Consider the following 22,336-nt stretch of genomic DNA (forward strand, 5'->3'; position numbering starts at 1 on the left):
TAGTTGGCAGGGCCAGGACACGGGCAGAGCTGCTTCAGACATTGAGGACTGAGTGGGACAGAATCCAGCAGCAATCCATCCAAAGACTGGTAGGCAGTATACGCCGACGATGCACTGCCTGTATCCAAAACAATGGTGGCCACACACGCTATTGAAAGGGGACTGACATTGCACCCTGTGCTGTTCTGTACTGTAGAACAAACTGATGAGATGGTGTATCTTGGTCAAAAACTTGACATGTCATCAATAAAATGCCAATGTTTCAATTAGCAATTGTTGGGTTGTTTTATTTTGAACTGTTACAATTTTATTACATTTCAAACAAGTGGTAAGTTTCTTGCATGACTGCAATAGTCATGCAGTCGTCTTCGTGCAGTATCATTTGAGATCCGTGGGTTTGCACACCCCGGAGTTTCTGCCACAGTGCGGGATGCTGGACGGAATCGATCCCGCAGGTGACTTCGGACCATCTGCCTGTCCTGCCTTGCAGTGGTAACTCTTGGCCTCCCTGATCGAGGTCTGTCATCTGCAGAGTTGTGGAGGGTGTCTCTGTCCACCAGGGCCGATATAGTCTGGTGTGAACAGCCAAGGCGACGTGCCACCTCATGGTAGCTCAGTCCGCCTTGCAGCATGTCCAGGGCACGCTGCCGTTTATCCCTTGACAATCGTGGCATGTTGATTGAAATGCCCATTTTGCACTGGCCTTTTTAAAGCCAATATCAAGACATCACGTGCAGCTCATTAAAATCATCCCGTACCCCTTGGCTAATCACTGACAGTCAAAACGGCTGTTCAACAGCTGTGCTATGAAGTGACCATTGAAGGTTCAAGTGACCATCCATGACCGTTTTGTCTGACACTGAGGACACTATTGTCCACAAATAAGTTCACACATTTACTACACGCAGTGTTATTGTTGATATTTAAAGGTTTCAAAGGTGGTAAGTTTATTTTGCGTTTCAGTATATATTGTTGAGGATTTGGGAACTGTGTGTAATTTGATGTAAATTTTCCCCTTTTTGTATGCTGTAAATCTTCTTGTAAATATCACCCTCCAATTGTAAAGATCAAAGGTCGCCCTTAGTTAATCCATCGCACACACGTAGCAAATCATAGATTCCCTCAGTAGTTATGTCCTTCGTAAATGTCAGTATAAGGCTCTGTGGTCCACTAATTCATTGCGTTTCATCAATTAAATAAGATAGATCCCCTTTCATATCCCAAAGCTTCCATTGCCAACTGCATTGGGCAGTTGTCTGCAATTGCCGCCATTGAGCATGTGCTCTGTTCAGGGAAGAAAGGCGTGGCTCCTCATCGTCATCAAAAGTTGGAGTCAGAGAGCCCTTAACCACCAATCAGCACCGCGGTGAGCGAACCGGTAGGCGTGCCCTCGTAGCCCACGGCTTGATTCCTGGGAGGGCAATAAAAGGAGGAGTGAGGGACTGCTTAGGGAGATGCGTCAGAAAGAGAACCCGTCACGCAACGCCCCCAGGAGATACGAGAGAGAAGGCAGATGAACCGGTGGAGAACACGCGGCGCCTGAAGCGGAGGAATCCCTGAAAGAGCACGCGACGCAGCGGCACGCAGCAGCTTCAGCCACAGCAGCTTCGGGTTTCAACGGCAGTATCGACCATGGCCGCGAAGGAACGCGCCGTGCGAGACCGATCAAGAGGGCGGCGGCTGCTCCCTCCCGGCCCGACCGTGCTTCGGTCCGAGCTGAACCTTCCTCTCCCTCCAGCCAATCCATCTGCAATTCCCCATTCGTGTAAGTCTGATTGTTCGTCTGTCTTTCATGTTGTCTTGGGGTTTATAAGTAAGACTGTATAGTTAAGTTAATGATTGCACTATGTCTCCTGCTCCTTCCATTGCCTTGTAAATCGCATTTCCTTTCCTTTCTGCTTAGTTGTGTGTAAATAGTAATAAAACCTGTTATTCCCTACTCTGTCTTCTTCTTCTTCATGCTCGTTCGGTTGCTTTAGAGGTTTCCATCATTGCACACCTGTGGCACGATTTGGCCAACGCATAAGGATCGGGTTTAGTTTCTTGTTAATAGTTCGTGCCGCGGTTGCTAAAACCGCTCGGCAATTAACATCTGTCCGCGGTCGCGAACGGGGTTGCGCACCTGTCTCTCCGGAGGGAGCTGTGCAGCGTCAGGGACCACGTCGGTCAGTCATAGTCGAGGGGATTAATCCCCCCTCGAAAAGGGGAACAGAGGCCGACGTTGGGTTCCGTAACAATATATATATATATATATATATATATATATATATATATATATATATATATATATATATATATATATATATATATACACAGACTTGGCATTTAATATGGAATATTTTTTTTGTGGGGGTGAACTTACTTTTCAAGATGACTTAGAACCAAAAGTTAGTTCATTGGAATTATGTTGAAATTATTCTAGATTTTGTTAATGTGACCTTTAAAAGAAACAAAAACCACATTTGACATTTCGAGCAAATAAATTGATCCTTGAAAGTGATGTAAACTGATATCAAACTCAATTCACGGACAGTACTGTGTTAAACTTCTGTGTGTTTCCCAGAAGTATCTCTTTATTTTGCACATTAGCCAAAAAATTTTTTCACAAAAGTTAAATTACGACTGGGATTACGGACAGTAAAATTACAGTTCAGTACTTCGTGTAACCCCCACGAGCATTCAGGAGAGCACGTACACGTTGAGGCATACTGTTCACGAGATTTGCCAAGGTTTGGACAGGAATCGCTTGCCATGCAGTGACGATAGCCTGCTGCAATTCATGCACAGAGGCAGGCTGCTGGTCCAAGTTGTCGATTTGACGCGTTAATTCTGCCCACAAGTTCTCTATCGGATTCATATCTGGGGACATGGCAGGCCACTCCATATGCTCTACACCACGGTCAGCAAGAAAGTGTTGGATCATGCGAGCACGATGAGGCCGTGCATTGTCATCTTGGAAGACAAAGTTTCCTCGAAAGGCTGCACGAACAAATGGAAGCAATGTTTCTTCCAGAATGGCCCTGTACTTGAACTGGTTCAGGTTTCCATTCAGAACAACCAGGTCAGTTTTGCCCCCTGCATGAAAAGCAGCCCAAACGGTCACCCCACCACCTCCAGCTTGGACTCTTGGCACTATACAATCTTCGTTGTAGGCTTCATGCACTTGTCTGCGCACTCGGACGCAGCCATCTTGACGATAGACCAGAAATCTAGACTCGTCACTGAAGATCACGTGATTCCAGTGTCCTGGCTGCCATTGACGGTGCTCTCTGGCCCACTGCAATCGGCACTGGCGGTGTTGTCTGGTCAGACGTGGCTTTCTCAGGGGACGCCTGGCACGATAGCCTGCTTGAACCAGTCGTTGGTTGACTAGCCTTCTGGATACAGGCACATTTGTCAGTTGCTGCCACTCAGCCCTAAGCCGATTAGCTGACTTGGTACGGCCATTGCGGACTTACCGGTGCAGCTGGCGATCATCCCTCCTTGTGGTTCTGCGGGGACGTCCTGGCCTCGGTATTGGAGTAGGGACACCCCTCTGAGCATTTCTTTTCAGGATATTTGACACCTGACCTTGAGTGATGCCATACTGCCAAGCAAAAGCACGCTGTTTCATGCCGGAATTTCGTAAAGCCACCACTAAATGACAAACAGCATTGTCGAGTTGACGGACCATCTCCAGGGGAAGCGGCAATAACTTTTGTAGACGTGCAGCAGTTGTTTTCCACTAATACAGAACGCAACAACCCTTATATACCCGATTGTGAAGCCAATCGTCAAATGCACCTGTCCGTACATTTTGTCACGCCACCTGTGATATAATCCTGTTATTGACTTCTTGCTGCAACAGACAATCAGTGACATGGTTCTTTTAACAAAGAAATCACCGAAGCGTAAAAGAAACTCACCAGATTGATATACTGAGTTCAGAAAGTAAACCCAAGTCAAGAAAAAAAAAATTCCATATTAAATGCCAAGTCTGTATATACAACAACAATAACAACATGCATTTTAAAGGCCATTTTCCCTGCTAGAGCGGGGGTTAGCCTTGCGGTCCCCATGACAATCTTCTCCATTTTGCCCTATTTTCTGCATCTCTCCTTGTTAACCCCCTTGCCCGCATTTCTTCTTCCACCATCTTTAGCCAAGTCTTTCTCGGTCTTCCCCGTCCTCTGCTTCCTTCTACATTCATTTCCATCACTCTTCTCAACCAGTCACTTTCATCCTTCTTCAACACATGACCAAACCATCTCAACCTGTTCCTCTTCACAGCATCAATCACAGGCTCTATTCCCATCATCTTTCGCAATTCATCATTTGTCTTCCTCTCTCTCAACGATACTCCGCACATCCGTCGAACCATTCGCATTTCCACCCTTTCCAACCTTCGTTGCTGCTCTACGTTCATTACCCATGTCTCGCTCCCATAAATCATAACACTTCTCACACATGCAGCATACACCTTTCCCTTCAGCTTCAACGACACTCCCCTCATCATCAGCACGCCACTCAGTTCCCGAGACTTCTTCCATGCACATCTCACTCGAGCAACAGTTGCCGAGTCTGATCCACCTTCTCCATTCAGCATGTCTCCGAGGTAGCAAAATGTTTTCACACCTTCCAGCTTCACGCTGTCTCCAAGATCCGTCTCAACATCTCCTCCATCTGCAGCTCCCTCTGTGCACACCTTACACTTGAATGTAGCTGCCACACTGGTTAATGACCCTCTCAGACCACTACATTTTTGATGAACCCACTCAGCGCACATTGTACATTGAATGGAGTTCACTCCGACACCCTTCCTGCACACAGCACAGGGCCACTTCCCAGTTCTTTCCACCTCACCACATGCTTTACCACTTGCCATCACCTTCGTCTTTCCGATATTCACCTTCAGACCTTTTGTCTCCATACATTCCTTCCACGTGTTCATCTATTCCTTCAGTCCATCCATACTTTCCGCAATCAACACCAGATCATCTGCATACAACAACTCCCGTGGTAAACCCTCCTTTACGTTCTGAGCCAGCACCTCCATCACAGCTACAAATAGTAGTGGACTTAGTACCGACCCCTGATGCACTCCCACCTTCACCTCAAACTCACCACTGTTCCCGTCCTTCATCCTTACAGCTGTGTTGTAAGGACCGGCAGAGAATGCGGCCTTCTTTCACCACCGTCGGCCCTCGCGCTCTTTTGTACATTGCCATCACTACTTTGATCAACCATTCCTCCACTCCTAACTTCCTCAATGCCCATGTCAATACTTTGCGTGGTACCATATCGAATGCTTTCTCCAGATCAACAAACCCAAGAAACAACTTCTTCCTCTTCTCCATGTACTTCTCCTGCAACTGCCTCACAATGAAAAGCGCGTCTGTCGTTCCTCTTCCTGGCATGAATCCAAACTGCATTTCGTCGATCTTCACTTTGTTCCTTATCCTCCTCTCCAACACCCTTTCCAATACCTTCATTCCATGCTCCAATAACTTTATCGCTCGGTACGAGCCACACTCCAGAGGGTCACCTTTCCCCTTGTATAGAGGGACGAGGGTACTCAGTTCCCAATCCACTGGAATGCGGCCTTCTTTCACCACCAGATTACAGATCTCTGTCATTCTCTTCACACCCCAACTTCCTGCTGCCTTCAACATATCTCCCACAACTCCCGTCGGCCCTCCCGCTTTTCTACCCTTCATTGCTTTTATCGCTTCCTCAACTTCCTTCTCAGTTATCTTCTCTGCCGGTCCTAAAACTGGGTTACTCTCTATGTTGCCATCCCATTCATTCTCCGTATTCAACAGCATTTCCATATATCTTTTCCATCTTCCTTTAATTCCGTCTGGGTCGACAACGATTTGTCCCACTTCATCCTTCAAGCAACTCACCCCCATCACATCACACCTCTCTTTCGCTATCTGTTTTGCAATCCTGAGTACCGCTCTCTGACCCTCTTCCGAATCCAAGCGTTCTCCGAACATTTTCCTACATGCCTCCTGCGCCTTTGCTACCTCTTTCTTTGCAGCCTTCCTGGCTGCCTTATAACTTTCATGCTCTGCTGTTTCTGCTCCCGTACCCTTTGCCTTCTGCCACTCCTTGAACTTCTTCCTCTTCACGTCAATCCTCTTTCCAACTTCATCATCCCACCACCATGTTTCCGAGTGCCTCGGTGGTCCTTTTGTCCATCCATATATACATATATATATATACATACACACCTCAAGGCCAGTGCCGTATATTAAGAGAGTCTGGCCAGCCTTTGATCTGCTCAACTACCGCCGTGATTGGTCGAGCCCGCGTCACGTGGTTTACAGGCGCCATTTTGCATACCACCTCAGCCGAGCAGCTTTCCCGCTGCACCCATTCCGTGCCATTGTTTCGTATCGTTGCATATTTCATTTGAGTAATATTTCAATAAAATCAACCAATATGGTGTGTTGTGCCGCTTGGGGATGTTCTGTTAGACCAGGACAAGGTCGTATAATGCACAGATTTCCTCGAGACAGGGAACGAAGTGCTATTTGTGCGTTTAAAATACGCCGAGTTGGATGGAATCCATCACCTTACTCATATTTATGTTCGGTAAGTGAAATCGCTTAATATATATTGGTTTCAAATCAAAAGTGACATGTCACGTGTGTATTAGGTCTCTGGTGAGCTTAACATTTATTTAGTCAACCATATATATATACTTTCTGAAGAACCATATATTCTTCAGAAAAGCCAGAGAAAGCCTTAGTGGTAAGAATTTAGTGCAGCGACTTGTCAAGCAATGCAATGACCTCGTGTCAGATATTGACTTTCCCAAATGTCATGATGCCAAAAACCGCCTGTTCGTGAGATTCTTCACTGTCCGTTTGTATATTTTTGCAAGAGGAGAAGCACACAGCCATAAAACGCAACGTAAAGTTACGACCGGAGAGCATGGCAGCAAAAGTATGGCAATGCGAGCGCTTGTTTCAGAAATTGAAATAGGATATATGTATATACACGCACACATTTGATGTATATATCTATTTTATCTAAATATATCACCAAGGTTATAATGTTTAATGGCGGATTTCTTCAAGAATAACAAATAAACAATGTACCTTTGAGTCTGTTTACTTTTTTTATTGCTGATTATGGTGCGAGTCAAGTTATAACAACATTTGTGAACCCAAGCTCATGAATAAAATAATAGACATTGTACTTTCATAGCATTATGGGAATATTGTATGTTACATTTCCAGATTATAGATGAAAGCTGGTATACAAGCTCCATTTTATCAAATTACAATTTCATGCCAAGAGAAATAAAATTTATCAGTATGCTGTATGCAGCTGACAATAAATCGTGTGCCGCGACAAGCAAACAATTCGCGTGAATAAATGACGCCGCTTGCAGATTTTATTATTCCAATAACAAACAACACGTCACTTTAACTTGAAATAGTTGTTCCTCATTAAATCTGCGACCAAACAGTAATAACATCGATTCCCTCGTCACAGAACTACAGGATTGCCACAGCTGACATACATCTCGCAGTGCCAGCGCGTGAAGTTAGGTATGCAACATGGCGCCAGTATTTCAGTTGGCCAGACTCTCAATATACACGGCACTGCTCAAGGCTATCCTGCCAACACCTTTACCCAACAATAAATTCACAATCAATTCATCATAAGAATATTTCTGTGAATAAAGAACCTCTTTGTTGGCTTTGGTCCCTTAATTAAGGAAAATCACTTTGGGGCATTTGACAAGAAAATCATTGTATAAAAGGCTATTTGTTATTGTTGTAATATTAACAATAATTATTATTATTAATAGTAAGAACGGTAGGAGTAGTCGTAGTACTGCCAAGTAGCTCTGACAATCAAACTGACGATAACAAGTGAAAACTGTTTTTTGTCCGACAGTAACCCTGCCATTCCAGGCCGAGTTCTACATCCGTAACATGAATGTCGAGGAAGTTCTCCCAAGCAATGTTCTTGGAGATTTTTTAGGAGCTGTAAAAGCGATATGGCAACCTGGTCACAACCTTCGGCTGCATGCACTCAACGTAAGCTCGGCGCTGGACCGCGGCGGTCGTGTACCACTACCCCTTGCTGGCAAGAAAGAGGGGTAAGCAAATTGGCTTCTTGAAGGATAAGCAAGTCTGAAATGTTCTTGGATAACCTAGACCTATTTATTGGCTCTGTAGTTATAAAATGAGAGAGTTGTCTCACAATATATATTTTTAATGCACATTGTATTTTTAGGGTAAGGTGGGAGAGGATGCCCCTTGCCCCCACACTCCGTATAACCTGCTGACCTGTGCCGCCCTGCAGACCTACCCCGTGTTTTTCTTTAGAGACCAGCTCACCCTATCCTTCAAGACCGTGCTTAGTTTCTTCCCTTTGTGTGTGAGTGGAAGAGTGCAATGTGGTCCCTGATAACTGCAATTATCTTGCACATGTCCAAACCGAAACTGTTCCGGCCTACTTTGGGTAATCCCTGGGGGAGATAGAATTTGTTAAACATTAATTTTATGTGACGAGCAGGATTTAGATTCCGACCGGGGGAAGCCACACTACCCACTTGAGTTAAGTGTGATTCCCTTTAATTTGGCCATTCACGAAGCATTTTGCTTTGGCGAGGCGGGTCCATGTTAGCAGACCCGTTGACATGGCAATAAATGTCATGTGATTCCCCAGGTGAACACCACAGGGATCACGAATAGCCAAAGCAAGCTTTAACTCCGAGGCGTTGATCAAATGCGGGGGAAGAAAGGGGAGGGGAAGATGAGGCTTACCTGTTGTCCGCTGGCAGTCCCAAAGCCTACAAAGAAAATAATTCAAACAAAACGGGTTCAAATGTACAAAAATAAACAGGTTTATTAAAACGGCAGGCCGGGACAAAGAAAAGTGCGATGGTGAAACTAAAGTCCTATTCGGGACATCCACACACCAGACACAAATCACAAACGAGGGATAAAATAACTGGATAAATAAAAACGTGTGGTTTATCGTGCACTTAGCTCCGATCACTGGTGGGATCTCGTCAGGGTCTGCGAACGGGTCCGGAGATCCGTGCGCGGGAACATGCCCAGTAGGCATTGATGCCCCCTTCACACTGCAGTGCTCGTACACTCGTCGTTCGCACGGAGAACTGCAGTTCCCAGGCCGCGGCTCTTCCTGCAGCCTCTGTACGTCTCCGATGGGGTCTCTGAACATGGTCGGTCTGATCGCATCCTGGACCCCGTCGTCCGCGCACAGCCGTCTTCCACCAAAGTCCGGCACCAAGAGGAGAGAGTCGAGGGCAGAGGAAGGCATGAGGGGCAAGTGTAGAGAGAAGGCAAGAGAGAGAAAATGTCGGTCCGAGAGTTCTTTTATTGACCGTCTTGTGACGTCATCTGTTCCTCTCCACCAATGCCCGCAGGCCACCACTGCATGCTCAGCTCTCCACCAATCCACATGCAGTCTGCTTCTGACATCATCAGTCGAACCTTGCCAATCAGCGAGTTGCTTCTTGCTCGTCCTTCCTTCATCAATCAGCGAGTCCCTTCCTACCCCGGCCTTCCCGTTGGTCAACCCCCGCCCAATCACTGTCCTTCTGGGCGTGGCTCTCGGCCTGCTTGAGCTATGTGTGTCTGCCAGGTGGGATTGTTAGCCCGAGTGCCTGATGCCTGGCTTCCGGCTGGTCTTTAATGTTATTTAGTGTAGTTTAATGGCAATTCTAACTGGTGTCTATGGTGCGGTGCCATAAAGGACAAAGGATAGATCATATAGGTTTGATTAGCAAGGTAGTAGTTAACATAATCCCTATAACTAGTTAACATGCCCCATTCCTCGTTATGAGGATGAAGATATACCTTAATCCGACATTCGGGCTAAACAGGGTCCCTACTCATTACATGGTGTGGTTCTTCTTCTTCACGTCAGTCGGAGCATGTTACTTACACAAATCTACCTGACTACATATCACTACCCCACCGACATATGTATGAGAGGGAGTGAGGGTGGCATCCTGCCTTAGCTTACTGTGCAATACTTATACATCTTACACAAAATCCATTTGGTCATAGACAACAAACATTTTGATTTATTGCACCATGTGGGACATATATTAATCTCTCTTTGTGGAATCGCCTCCAGCATTATAATTTATGTACCTAAATGACACTGCAAAGTAGTAAAGGTTGCACCCCACTCCCCCACCCCCCTCCCACTGTCCCACCCACCCCCCCGCCCCTCCCCCCACTGTCCCACCCTGCTATTCTCTTGGACCCTTCAGCGTGTACGTACTCGTCGGCTCTGACATGCGCTTCTCATCTCGCCTACTGGAGCCCCTGAATTTGGAGAACAAGCTGCGCTGCAGCCAGGAGAGCCAGCCTGCTATCAGCTACGATCGCAAATTTGGCGCACAGTTTAATGTGGATTGGTGCAAGTTCACACTGGTAAGACTGGTGGGAAATTAAATCCACAGAGACATCCGTGGAAACTCGGAGGACCTTTTAAAGCTAGCCGTCGAATATATATTTACTGCATGAGATTAAATTCCGAGAATATTGAAATCGTAATAATTAGCCCGTCCCCCGCGCAGTGGGAGACGACGTTTTGCAATCACTTTTGTGTGTCTGCCTGGGCCGTAACTTTTTTTTTTTTTACAATTTGAGCTTTTGTCATCAAATTTTCAACAAAGTTTTATTATGAAAAGATGGAGAAGCCAAATTAAAAATTTGGTCAAAAGGTCAAAGATCAAGGTTGTGTAAAATCATCAATTTTCATCCGTTTGACGTGAAAATTTAGGAATTTGCATATTGGGTCACATAATTGGTTCACCAATCAAAAGTTAGAAGCTGCTTGTTTTTTTTTGGATCAAGAGGTCAAAGGTCAAGGTCACCCAAAATCGACAAATTATGTTTTTGTATTTCGAGCCCGTCCCCCGTGCAGCGTGAGATGGGGTTTTGCAATCACTTCTGTCTATCTGTCTGTCCGGGCCGTAACTTTTTTACCATTTGAGTTTTGTCATCAAAATTTCAACAAAGCTTATTATGAGAATATGGAGAAGGCAAATTAATAAATTGGTCAAAAGGTCAAAGATCAAGGTTGTGTAAAATCATCAATTTTCATTTGTATGACCAGAAATGTTACGAATTTGCATATTGTGTCATTGAATTGGTTCACCAATCAAAAGCTGTTCGGGTTAGATGTAAATAAAGGTTAGATATAAAATAATATCTAAAGCTCAAAGGTCAAGGCAATTGTCAATTTAGATTTTGTATTTTTTAAACTGTTTTCGTTATGTTGAGACTGCAGAAGCGTTATGTCGAAGAAGAAGAAGAAGAAGTCTGAATATAAAACGGATGCGGACGGGCTTTGCATTTTCAGATGCTTTATAGTTATAATTATTATTCTTGCACCATAATACGTCTGTAAACTCGAGCAACGAACACTGTGAGAAAGTGAGGAGAATCATCAACATCATACACAAAGACAAAGTGTGTCAAGTAAGAGAATGATCGGAGTGTTCATTGCGTGCGGTGTATAAACACCTGGGAAACTCATAGTGTTAAGATCATGTGTTTTGGAATGCCATAACCAACGCAACCCGCACTAAAAACCCCAAGTGGTTCAAACCCTAACAACTGTTATTCATGTGATGCACTTGACCCATGAATAATGTTTCTGCAGAAATCAAACTAATTATCAAAAATGGATGTAAAAAATGTAACTGTTGCTTGACTTTGATCTCTTGCTTGTTCAGAGGGATCTTTCTCAAGGACACAAGGGGTCCGCCATTGACAGAAGTCCTTTTGGCCATAATGCTGACTGGCAGTTTCCTGGCATCGGCCATTACAAGCCACCACGACCTTCCCTCCACCAGAGAGATTTCCGCTCCGAGTTTGTCCTAACAATGGCTGCACCCGCCATCCTCGCCTTCTTTCTTGCCATATTGCTTAGTTATGCCATGTGCTGCCGTCGAGAGGGCATGTGAGTTACTTCATTTGTTTTCTCTTTACTATATTGTATTCATTCATTTCCCTAAGCTATTCTATCTATGGCACGATTGAGTACTGGTCTCCATCAACGCGACTCGGGTTTGCATCCACGGAATGTTACATACCACCACCGTTTAGAGGCCATTTTTCCCCACAAAGCGGGGGTTGGCCTTTTCGGGGACCGTGGTAGTTGTTGTTTTTTGGTCCCCTTTTTGAAGCAATGTTTTACGGCCGGATGCCCTTCCTGACGCCAACCCTTTTTGCCGCCTTCAACGACAAACAGGGAATTACCAGTGAACTGGTACTCAATTAGCCGACCTCGGAAGGATGACAGGCTGAGTCAACCCCCCTGGCATTAATTCGGCGATCGACCGAGATTCGAACCCAGGATCCTAGGATCCTAAGCCGGCACCCTAGCCGCTAGCCCAACACCAGGGATGTTGTTGTGAGGGAGAGGGGTGCGGGGTGGGAGAGGTATAAAACCACCTTTTAGAGGCCATTTTTCCCCGCAAAGCGGGGGTTGGCCTTTTTCGGGGACCGTGGTTGTTGTTGTTTTTCGGTCCCCTTTTTGAAGCAATGTTTTACGGCCGGATGCCCTTCCTGCCACCAACCCTTTTTGTCGTTGGAATGTTAAACAATGGATTTAATTAATTTGTAATCCCATAAGAGTTATACTTGTCCTATGATGGGAAATGAGGTGAGGCTAATGTTTGAAACGATAGCCATTCTGATTCTTCAGAGGAAGAGCATCAATCTATGGTCATCTGCTGAATACACCTACCCAATGACTCAATAAAGACCAGTGAGGGCCTTGATGAGGCGGATCACGGCTTGACACACAGGAAGAAATTTAAACAGGTGACTGGCACAAAGGCCTGGTCCTGCGCAAACAAATAATTATTTAAAGTGAGGGGAGAATTCCATTCCAGTTTTTAAAAATGTTTTGTGCTGGAGAACAAAAATGTGTGCAGTCCATGCACACCTAAATCTCATCACCTGTCACAGTCTTCTTCTCTTCCTCTTCCCTTTATAAGGGTTGAGGTCCGATTGTACCAATCTCCTCGCCTGCCATGACCACGATACTCATCCACTCTCCTCTTGCCACAGCCAACTCTCTCCACTCTCCAACTACCCCCACCTTCCTTATATCCCTCTTCACACAATTCTCCCATCTCAACCGTGCCCTACCTCTTTTCCTCCTACCTTGTTCCCTCAACCTATCCGCTCTCTTTGCCATTCTCTCTTTCCATATCCGCACCGTGTCCATCCCATCTTCCATTCCAGAGATCAAGTGTCCAGAGAAGAGGAAGGATTTGATATCCGAAGAAATGATGGATTCCATGACTTTGCTGATAATTGGGAGCAGGCTGATTGGTCTGTAGTTGCAAGGATCTGTTTTTGCACCTTTTTGTGTAAAGTGGTAATGTTGGCTGATTTCCAAGCAGATGGCAGATTACCTTGAGCAAAAGAGAGGGTGAAGAGAACAGAGAGAGGGAGTGAAAGAGCAGAAGAACAGGATTTTAGGACCTGTGGGCTGATGCCGTTTGGTCCAGTTGCAGAATCAGGGTCGAGGATTGACAGAAACTTCTGCACCTTGTCAGGAGAGAAGGGCACAGAGTCCAGGAGCAGCTGGGTACGACTGGGTAAGGTGGGAACAGAGAGAGATGGGTTTGGAACACAAGATTTTGAGGCAAACACAGAGTTGATGCATTCAGCTTTTTCACATGCGGAGTCAGCTGTGTAGCTGTTTGAGATAAGGGAGGGGAGTTAGGGGGAACAAACACCAGAAACAGATTTGACCAGACGCCACCAGGATTTGGAGGAGAGAGACAGGTTTGAGAGTTCATTCTGGAGAGTAGAGAGATCATGTTTCCTGGCTCTCCTGAGGGTGGACACACACTTGTTCCGGGCTTTGTGAAAGGAAATGAGATTGCCTACCGTTGGATTTGCTTTCCAGGAGGCGAAGGCAAGTTGTTTCTGGGCAACAGCCTCACCACAAGATTCAGTGTACCATGGATGGGAGGAAGGGTATGACAACTGAAGACGAGATGGGATAAATCTGTGCATGAGAGAGAGCAGTTTACTTTGAAGAATTCCCAGGATGAGTTGATGTCAGAGGCTGTAGAGATGGGAGACCAGTCCAGATGATTGATGGCTGCTTGAAGACCGTGCCAGTTGGCCTGAGTGAAATGCCAGACTCGTCGGCGCTGAGGAGGCTCTCTGAGAATGGCCAGAGAGATGTCCACTTTAACAAGCACATGATCAGATGAACCAATTGGAGCAGAAGAGGGAGCAGCAGATATTTGCAGGGAAGTTTGTCATAACCAAGTCCAGAAGAGAAGATACTCCATTGACTGAGATCTGTGTCGGAAAATTGACAGATTGTGTCATTCCCAATGAGTCGCAAAAGTCCTTTGCTGAGGAGCCATGGCTGGTGAGAGAGGTACCCACACCCAGCCAGCTGGCATGATGACAATTGAAATCACCACATATGAGGAAGAGAGAGTTGGGATGAGTCGATAGAAGTTGGTCCATATTATCAGACAGCGAGATATAGATGGAGTCATCACTGTTTGGTGGACGGTACAGAACACATACGAACAAAAGGTGGGAGCGATGGGGAAGCCGTAGCCAGAGGTACTCCTGGGGGTGAGGTGGAGAGAGGGCAGTGCAGGGAGAGTGAGGAAGAGATTTTTTGATAAAGATAGCAACCCCACCACCAGGACGAGGTTCAGGTCTATCATATCGGAAGGAGGGAGTAACCCGGGAGAGATATTAAGGAATCAGAGACATCTTGAAGGAGGAAAGTGTCTGGTTTGGCAGAAGCAACCTGTATGGAGAGATCAATCAGGTTTGAGCGAAGGCCCCGGATGTTAGAGGTCCATACCATTAAGGAAGAGGAAGGGGGAGCATCGGATACAGGATTGTGGAGGGGAGCGGTAGGGTAAGATGAGGAAGAGGAGGAGGAGGTAGGGAGAGCTGTTGATAGTGTGTCAGAGATTTCAGAAGAGCAAGGAGAAAGGGAAGGGTGAGGAGGATAAAAGGTTTGATGGTGATTGGATGAGGTGATTGGGTGATTGGAGGTGTTGTTTGAGGGGGGGGGGGGGGCAGAGCAAGGGACAAGGGGGAGATTTGAAAGGGTTGGGTGAGGGGGGAATTTAGGAGGGGAAGGATGAGTTTGGATTTTAGAAAGTGTTGGACGATTAATGGAAAACGAACATTTTTTGCAAAATGAGTTTCTTCTACAGAGGATTGCATCTATCCTCGAAGATTCTCGATGCCCTTCGGCGAACTGCCCTATTCTATCCTCTTCCGCCTCCTCTTGAGCTAAATCAAGCACTCCTACCGCATCCATATTCACTGTCCCATGTAAACTACCAATTATGCAATTCTTGCTTCAAGGCCTTAAACACACTCTTACACTTGCCCTCACCGACATGTAAAAGTTTCTGTGTTATTTAAACGCTTGTGATTAGGTTTTGATCTGTATTAGATGAACACTCTTCGATGATAGGCAACTAACTTTGAACAGGTGATTATCGCACGATTAGCGATTCTACACGTGTCCAACTCTTAAAAACCTTTCGTAAATTTGGCCCTTAGTGTCAGAATCACTAAACTTCGCACCCACTGGCGGAAAGAACTAATGTGCGGATGCGCTTTGTTTCATTCAAATATCTTCACCTGTTTTTGGAGAAAAAATGGGAGTAATTAATTTTCAACATGTACTGTATATCATGCATAAACGTGTGTCACCTCGACTACCTTACAGCTCTTCTAAGAGCCTTAATGTATGCTTAAAAGATTAAAAAGTACGTTTTCAAATCATCATCATACTAAAATACGCCATTTCTGTCTGCCTGTCTGATGATTTTTGATGCCGATACATTCCGTCGTTACTTATCCAATCTCAACCAAACTTGACAGGATGACCAAGGGTTACATAATGAAGGTTGTAGCACATTAATTTGCCCCCCTCCCCAAGGGTTACATAATGAAGGTTGTAGCGCATTAATTTGCCCCCCACCCCAAGGGTTACATAATGAAGGTTGTAACGCATTCATTTGTCCCCCACCCCAAGGGTTACATAATGAAGGTTGTAGCGCATTCATTTGCCCCCCACCCCAAGGGTTACATAATGAAGGTTGTAGCGCATTAAATTGGCCCCCCTCCCCAAGGGTTACATAATGAAGGTTGTAGCGCATTAATTTGCCCACCACCCCAAGGGGGTTTTCTCCCCCGAGCAGGTTTTCTCCGCCATTGCCGTCATGGGTGTTGCATGTTTTTTTTTTTTGGGGTTTTTTTTGTTGAGGTGTATATCAATGTTAAATTATCTTTATCGTGGCGTTTTTCCAAAGACGCTTTGAATAACAAAATTGATGATAATCGCATATTATTAATGTTATTACAAAACAATATTAATACTAATAATGTCCCACTTCCCCAAGGCGTTTTTCCTGCAGTGATAACGTGTATAAATAGGTTATAGTTATAATGGCGTTTCGGTGGGAGCAATGGCTTCCACAGGAAGTAAAAATATTATAAACCACAAACACGTATGATTTGCTTTTTAAACAGTCGCTAATGCTCGTTATAAAACTAAGTGAAGAAATTTGGAGGAACCCCGACATCCGTGAAGTAAGGTTTACTTACAGAACTGAGCGAAGATCTACTGTACTCTATATAACCCACATATGTTGGGTTAATAACATGGCCCTTTCTGCCGCTACCGTGGCATTTTTCATAGCGAACTTTTGAAACTCGCTCCTGCTGTTTCATAAGAAACTGAAAGGGAGAAGCTCGGGTTGTGCTCCTTTACCAAGAAGCTAGCTAGCGCTTGCCAAGCCAGCCGTTCCTTAACGGTTTTGAATGGAGTGATTGCTCAAATGCTTCAACCACTTGCCGATCAGTCCACAAGAAACTTGGTAAATGAACACACACCCAATGTTCTTGAGACCCGACCATAGATCGACTGTAATCTATATACCCCAAAGAGGAATGACCCTTCCTGCAACTCCCGTAGTGTGCAGGTGTACGAGTTATTCAAAAACAGCAATATGATGGACTATATTGATGCTGGTTTCTGTTCACATTCGCCTCATGGTTTACAAACTTGAGCTGATGCTGAATCATCTCACTTTAGATTCTGTAAATATTATCAAGGTCATTCACGGCCATTCCTCACACACTTTCTTCCCACCTTCAACGCACCCGATACTTTGTTCACAGGGATCACGTGATGCAGCAGTGCAGAGAACGGGACATGGGTCAAGAGCTGTGTCCGTGCCCAGAGCAGTACGAGACGACGCGCCAGCTCGCTGCACTCACGGGCTTCAGCACGACCGGCGGCCAGGGTTCATTGGAGCGGGGGCACCTTACTCTCGACTACGACAGTTACAGTGCTGCCGTTATGCAAGCCCAACAGTAAGGCAACACGATGCTATATGGCTCGTGGTCAACGTGACATGTACTAACAACAAAACAGCTTGTGGGAAACTTCAAATGATTATGAAAGTAAAACAGGACATTAACTAGAATGGCATACCTCCGCCAGGCTGAACAGTTTACGTTTTGTATCCACTGATAGGCCGGATCTGGATTCGGACCTGAACCAAAATCGAATCGGCCAGTTCTTGTCACCTAACCAACTCGTCCACCAAGTTTTGTCATAATCCGTCCACAACTTTCAGAAATATTGTGCTTTATATCGTTTTGTTCCTCTCAATGGTGAACAATCACTTTTAAAAAGTTCTCTGATCTGGATCCAGATTCAAATCTTCACCAAAATTGAACGAAGTCTTCCTTGTTAAACACCCAACGTGTCCACCAAGTTTCATCAGAATTCGTCCACAACATTTTGAGATATCGTGCTATAAATCGTTTTTTGCCCTATTTCTCAATAGTGACGATTCACTTTAAAAAACGGTCACATCCAGATCTGGATCTTCATGAAAATCGAATAATTTCGTCATTGCCACATATCCAACCTCTCTACCAAATGTCGTCCGAATCCATCCACAACTTTTTGAGATATCCTGTTAACAATCAAATAATAAGACGTCAGGTATGATGAAAATCATCACTGTCACCTTGACCTTTGACCTATATTGTCAAAAAACATTGCCAGCCTCACTTTAGTCCTTTGGAATTCTGATAACGTTTGACGCAGATAGCTGAAAGCGTTCGTGAGTTATTGCACTCTCAGACAAACAAACGAGACAAACCGACATATGATTAAAATGTTCAATTTTCATCATAACAACAAAGATGTCGTGCAGAGCATGATACTTGCAAAATTCACCGCCCGCCCCCCACCCTCCCCCAACTCCGCTCCCTTCCCAAAACAAATGCCCTGGATACATCAAATTGTTCATTTTCTTAAGATTTAGATTGACGATCTTAATCGAAGCTCGGTTCAATCGGATGAAAATTGATTATTCTTCAGGGGAAAATTGATGATTTCAGAAGTTTGACCTTGAGTTGACCTCTGACATTTTGATCTCAAAAATAGTTGTTTCCCAATTCAGTGATGCACTATGCAATTGTTGTTTAATCTTTAAGTTAATAGGATGAAAATGGACAATTTTTCAGATGAAAATTGATTATTTTAGAAGTTTCACCTTGAGTTGACCTTTGACCTTTTACCTCAAAAATAGTTTCCCAATTTAGTGACTCGATATGCAAATGCTGTTCAACTTTCAAGTCAATCAGATGAAAAATGACAATTTTAGCAATTTGACCTGAAGATGAACTTTGACCTCAAAAACAATGGGCTTCGTCCTTATGGTCAACTATACCATTTGGTGAAGTTCCGTGAAGATCGGATTAAAATTGTGATCTGTAGGCGATTGACAAACACAGACAAACAGACAGACAGACAGAATAACACACAAGATCGACCAATATAGTTGAAAAATCTTCAATTCTGTAAGGAACAAGCAAACAGGGGTGAAAACATAACTTCCATCCACCTTCGAGGGCAGAGGTAACAAAGAAAAATACAGATGTCAACAAGCAAAAGTATTCTGCATCAAGTCTCACGAAATTTTTGAAGTGTAATCAAAATCATATTCTTGTGACAGTCCATCACCCAAAACGATTATTGACTTTCTGTTCCTTCGCCATCACAGTCATCAACCATTTTTGTTGGCCGGAAACCGGTGCACTTTATATTTGTACGGTTGTGTGCAACAATCCAAATGAATTTCTTCTTTGGTTGTAGGAACCCAAATGCCACTTCCTTTTATGGAACAGCTGCATATTCTGGAAAGAAAGAAACCAGCTTCATGTAGGTACCATTCTAAAGTCTCTCCTCTTCTCTCTTTCTTCCATTCTCTCTCCCTTCCTTCCCTCTCCCTCTCAAGATGCTTGGTCATTTACAGCAAATTAATGACCCTCTAGTTCCTGGTCCATAACGCCTGCTATTCAATGTGTAGGTACCTGGAGATGTTAAATATCAGTATAACGACAATGACCGCACTGTGGTCACAACCACAACAAAATCTGGTAACGGCACAAATGGGAAACGCGCATTTAAAGCACTCTTAAAAGATGAACAGCTTGATTGGGAAACACATTTAAAGCATTCTTAAAAGATGAACAGCATGATTGGGAAACGCACATTTAAAGCACTCTTAAAAGATGAACAGCATGATTGGGAAACGCACATTTAAACCACTCTTAAAAGATGAACAGCGTGATTAGGAAACCCACATTTAAAGCACTCTTAAAAGATGAACAGCATGATTGGGAAACACACATTTGAAGCACTCTTAAAAGATGAACAGCACGATTGGGAAACACATTTAAAGCATTCTTAAAGATGGACAGCGTGATTGGGAAACACACATTTAAAGCACTCTTAAAAGATGAACAGCACGATTGGGAAACACACATTTAAAGCACTCTTAAAAGATGAACAGCACAATTGGGAAACACATTTAAAGCATTCTTAAAGATGAACAGCGTGATTTGGAAATACACATTTAAAGCACTCTTTAAAGATGAACAGCACGATTGGGAAACACACATTTAAAGCACTCTTAAAAGATGAATAGCACAATTGGGAAACACACATTTAAAGCACTCTTAAAAGATGAACAGCATGATTGGGAAACACATTTAAAGCATTCTTAAAAGATGAACAGCATGATTGGGAAACACACATTTAAAGCACTCTTAAAAGATGAACAGCGCGATTGGGAAACACACATTTAAAACACTCTTAAAAGATGAACAGCGTGATTGGGAAACACACATTTAATGCGCTATTAAATAATTAATATAACGTGAAGCTTGATTGGCGTTCGTTTTTTACATACCGTGCACTCTGACGGGCTTGATTAAACCTTACAACATATGATTACATTTTGCGGGGCCTGGAGCAGCATAATTTTGCCTTTCATGTTATAATATGTAAATATGCTTGAGTTTGGATTGATTGAGGATTTTACTGGAGCCTGGTGCAACCGGAAGTGAGACGAGCGGGGTTCGTTGATCATGGTTGGAATAAAGGATTGACTCAGATTCTGAACGCCTCGGATGCCTTTTCCTTCCATGCTAAATCCCTCAATGTCAATGACACTCGACCCAAACAAAGCCAATGGCTTTTGTAATTTGTGTAACGTAATACTTGGTTCCGTAATGCAACGCTTGATTACCATACGTTCTGACGTGCCGTGTGTTCTGAATAAACCTTACTATTATTCGACATATGATTAGATTTTTTGGGGTCTCTCCATCAATAACACTCGACCCAAACAAAGCCAATGGTAATCTGACGTAACAAACCCGGGCAGTGTATAATCAGCAAAGGCCTGCAGGCCTAAACGGTTAGGCCCACCAGAAAAACCAAGATGGCGGCCATATAATTACATATCATTGCTATGGTGGGTGGAGTCAAGCGAAAGATGTGGGTGTGGTCCGGCAACTTTCTGATCAATAGGCTCACATTTCAAAAATCGATCTCCAACAAGAACCACAACAACAGCAGCACCGCAAAGCTCTTGTAGATCTGCACCATGTGGCAGGTAAAGAGAGTGGGCCATTGTGTGGCAAAATTCAGAGCTGAGATATTCAATGGGATAAAAGGATATTGGGTCGAATACATTAATGGTTAAAATGGAGATGGACAAGAGAAGAATATATCAATATAAACAATAAATTAAGTCAATGTATGATGGACCAAAGGGCTTCCTTATGTGTGTATTTCCTCACACAGAATCATTTGATCTTGAGCACTTTCTGTTCATACACTAGTCAGTCATTGTGTACAACATTAATTTCTGAAGCAAATATGAGACAAATTTTGTGCTTTGTGATGAAAAGCTTAATGTGCTTTTATTGCAGAACTTGCTTACCACAACAAGAAGGACCAGCGCGCCAGCACCCTCCTGTCCGCAACTCCTACGTCAAGTAGTTCAGGCCAGGCCGGAACTTCCGCACCAGTTAATGTGACTGTGTCATTACTTTATACCATCAGGAATGTGAAAGTTTCACATGCATTGCTCATGCAGATGACGAAAAACGTTGTGCCCTTTCCATAAATGTACAAACCTGAATCATTGGGTCAATAAACATGACGAAGTGAAAGATAACCACACTTTCCCTTTTATACACCTTTCTTTAAATCACCTCGGTGAGCAAACTGAGGTGATTTAAAGATCTTGGAACACACAGCATGAGTTTTGAGGGTTCACAGGGAACACACAACTTGTGAGGTGAGGTGGGGTATGAGATTTTGCTCAGTAATCAGCAATCTATTGTTGAAATATGTTGATTATATGAGGATATTAAATATAAAATTTGGAATTTAATCTTAACTTGTAAAATATAGATGTGGATATTTAAATTTGGGTTTGATTCTTCCCTCACAGTATTTCTATGATGAGTTCAGATCAAAAATAAAATTTGGTATGCTTTTATTCACAGTTCAGTATTGAAATAAGGATATTAAATACAAATTGGAAATGTTGGTTTTATTCTTCATTCAGTATTTATATTAGGATATAAAATCGAGATTGACATTTTTGTTTGATTCTTTATTCACAGTATTTTATTAATATTAGGGCATGCCCGTACTATATATAAGCTAGGACGTGCCCGTACGTGGGTGCCCGTTCCTTGCCAAAAAAAAAAAAAAAAAAAATTTGTGTAGGGGTGTGTGTGTGTAAACATCCTAGGGCGTGGCGTGCCCGTACGTGGGTGCAAAAAAACATGCGTGCAAACAACAACAACAAAAAAAAACTTTGAAACCACGTGGCAGTAACGACCACAGAACCCCCCCCCCCTCTATTTACATGAATGGTTTGGTCCATTCGCAACGACCACAGAACCCCCCCCTCTATTTACATGCAATGGTTTGGTCCATTCGCAAC

General features: G+C 44.0%; 1 protein-coding gene across 1 annotated transcript in view; it reads left to right on the top strand.

Annotated features, from left to right (window-relative positions):
- LOC137433765 (epsilon-sarcoglycan) overlaps nucleotides 1-21,942 on the top strand; it is a 33,414-nt gene extending 11,472 nt beyond the window's left edge. Inside the window, exons 5-10 of the mRNA XM_068126060.2 lie at nucleotides 7,897-8,101; nucleotides 10,253-10,415; nucleotides 11,726-11,952; nucleotides 17,190-17,384; nucleotides 19,183-19,248; nucleotides 21,309-21,942. Coding sequence (XP_067982161.2) covers nucleotides 7,897-8,101; nucleotides 10,253-10,415; nucleotides 11,726-11,952; nucleotides 17,190-17,384; nucleotides 19,183-19,248; nucleotides 21,309-21,378 — 926 coding nt within the window. The 3' untranslated portion in view covers nucleotides 21,379-21,942. The remainder of the gene's footprint in view (nucleotides 1-7,896; nucleotides 8,102-10,252; nucleotides 10,416-11,725; nucleotides 11,953-17,189; nucleotides 17,385-19,182; nucleotides 19,249-21,308) is intronic.
- Nucleotides 21,943-22,336: the final 394 nt, after the last annotated feature.

The sequence above is a fragment of the Myxine glutinosa genome, chromosome 10, assembly GCF_964187855.1.
Source record: "Myxine glutinosa chromosome 10, kmMyxGlut1.1, whole genome shotgun sequence".
In the NCBI taxonomy this organism is placed as follows: domain Eukaryota; kingdom Metazoa; phylum Chordata; class Myxini; order Myxiniformes; family Myxinidae; genus Myxine; species Myxine glutinosa.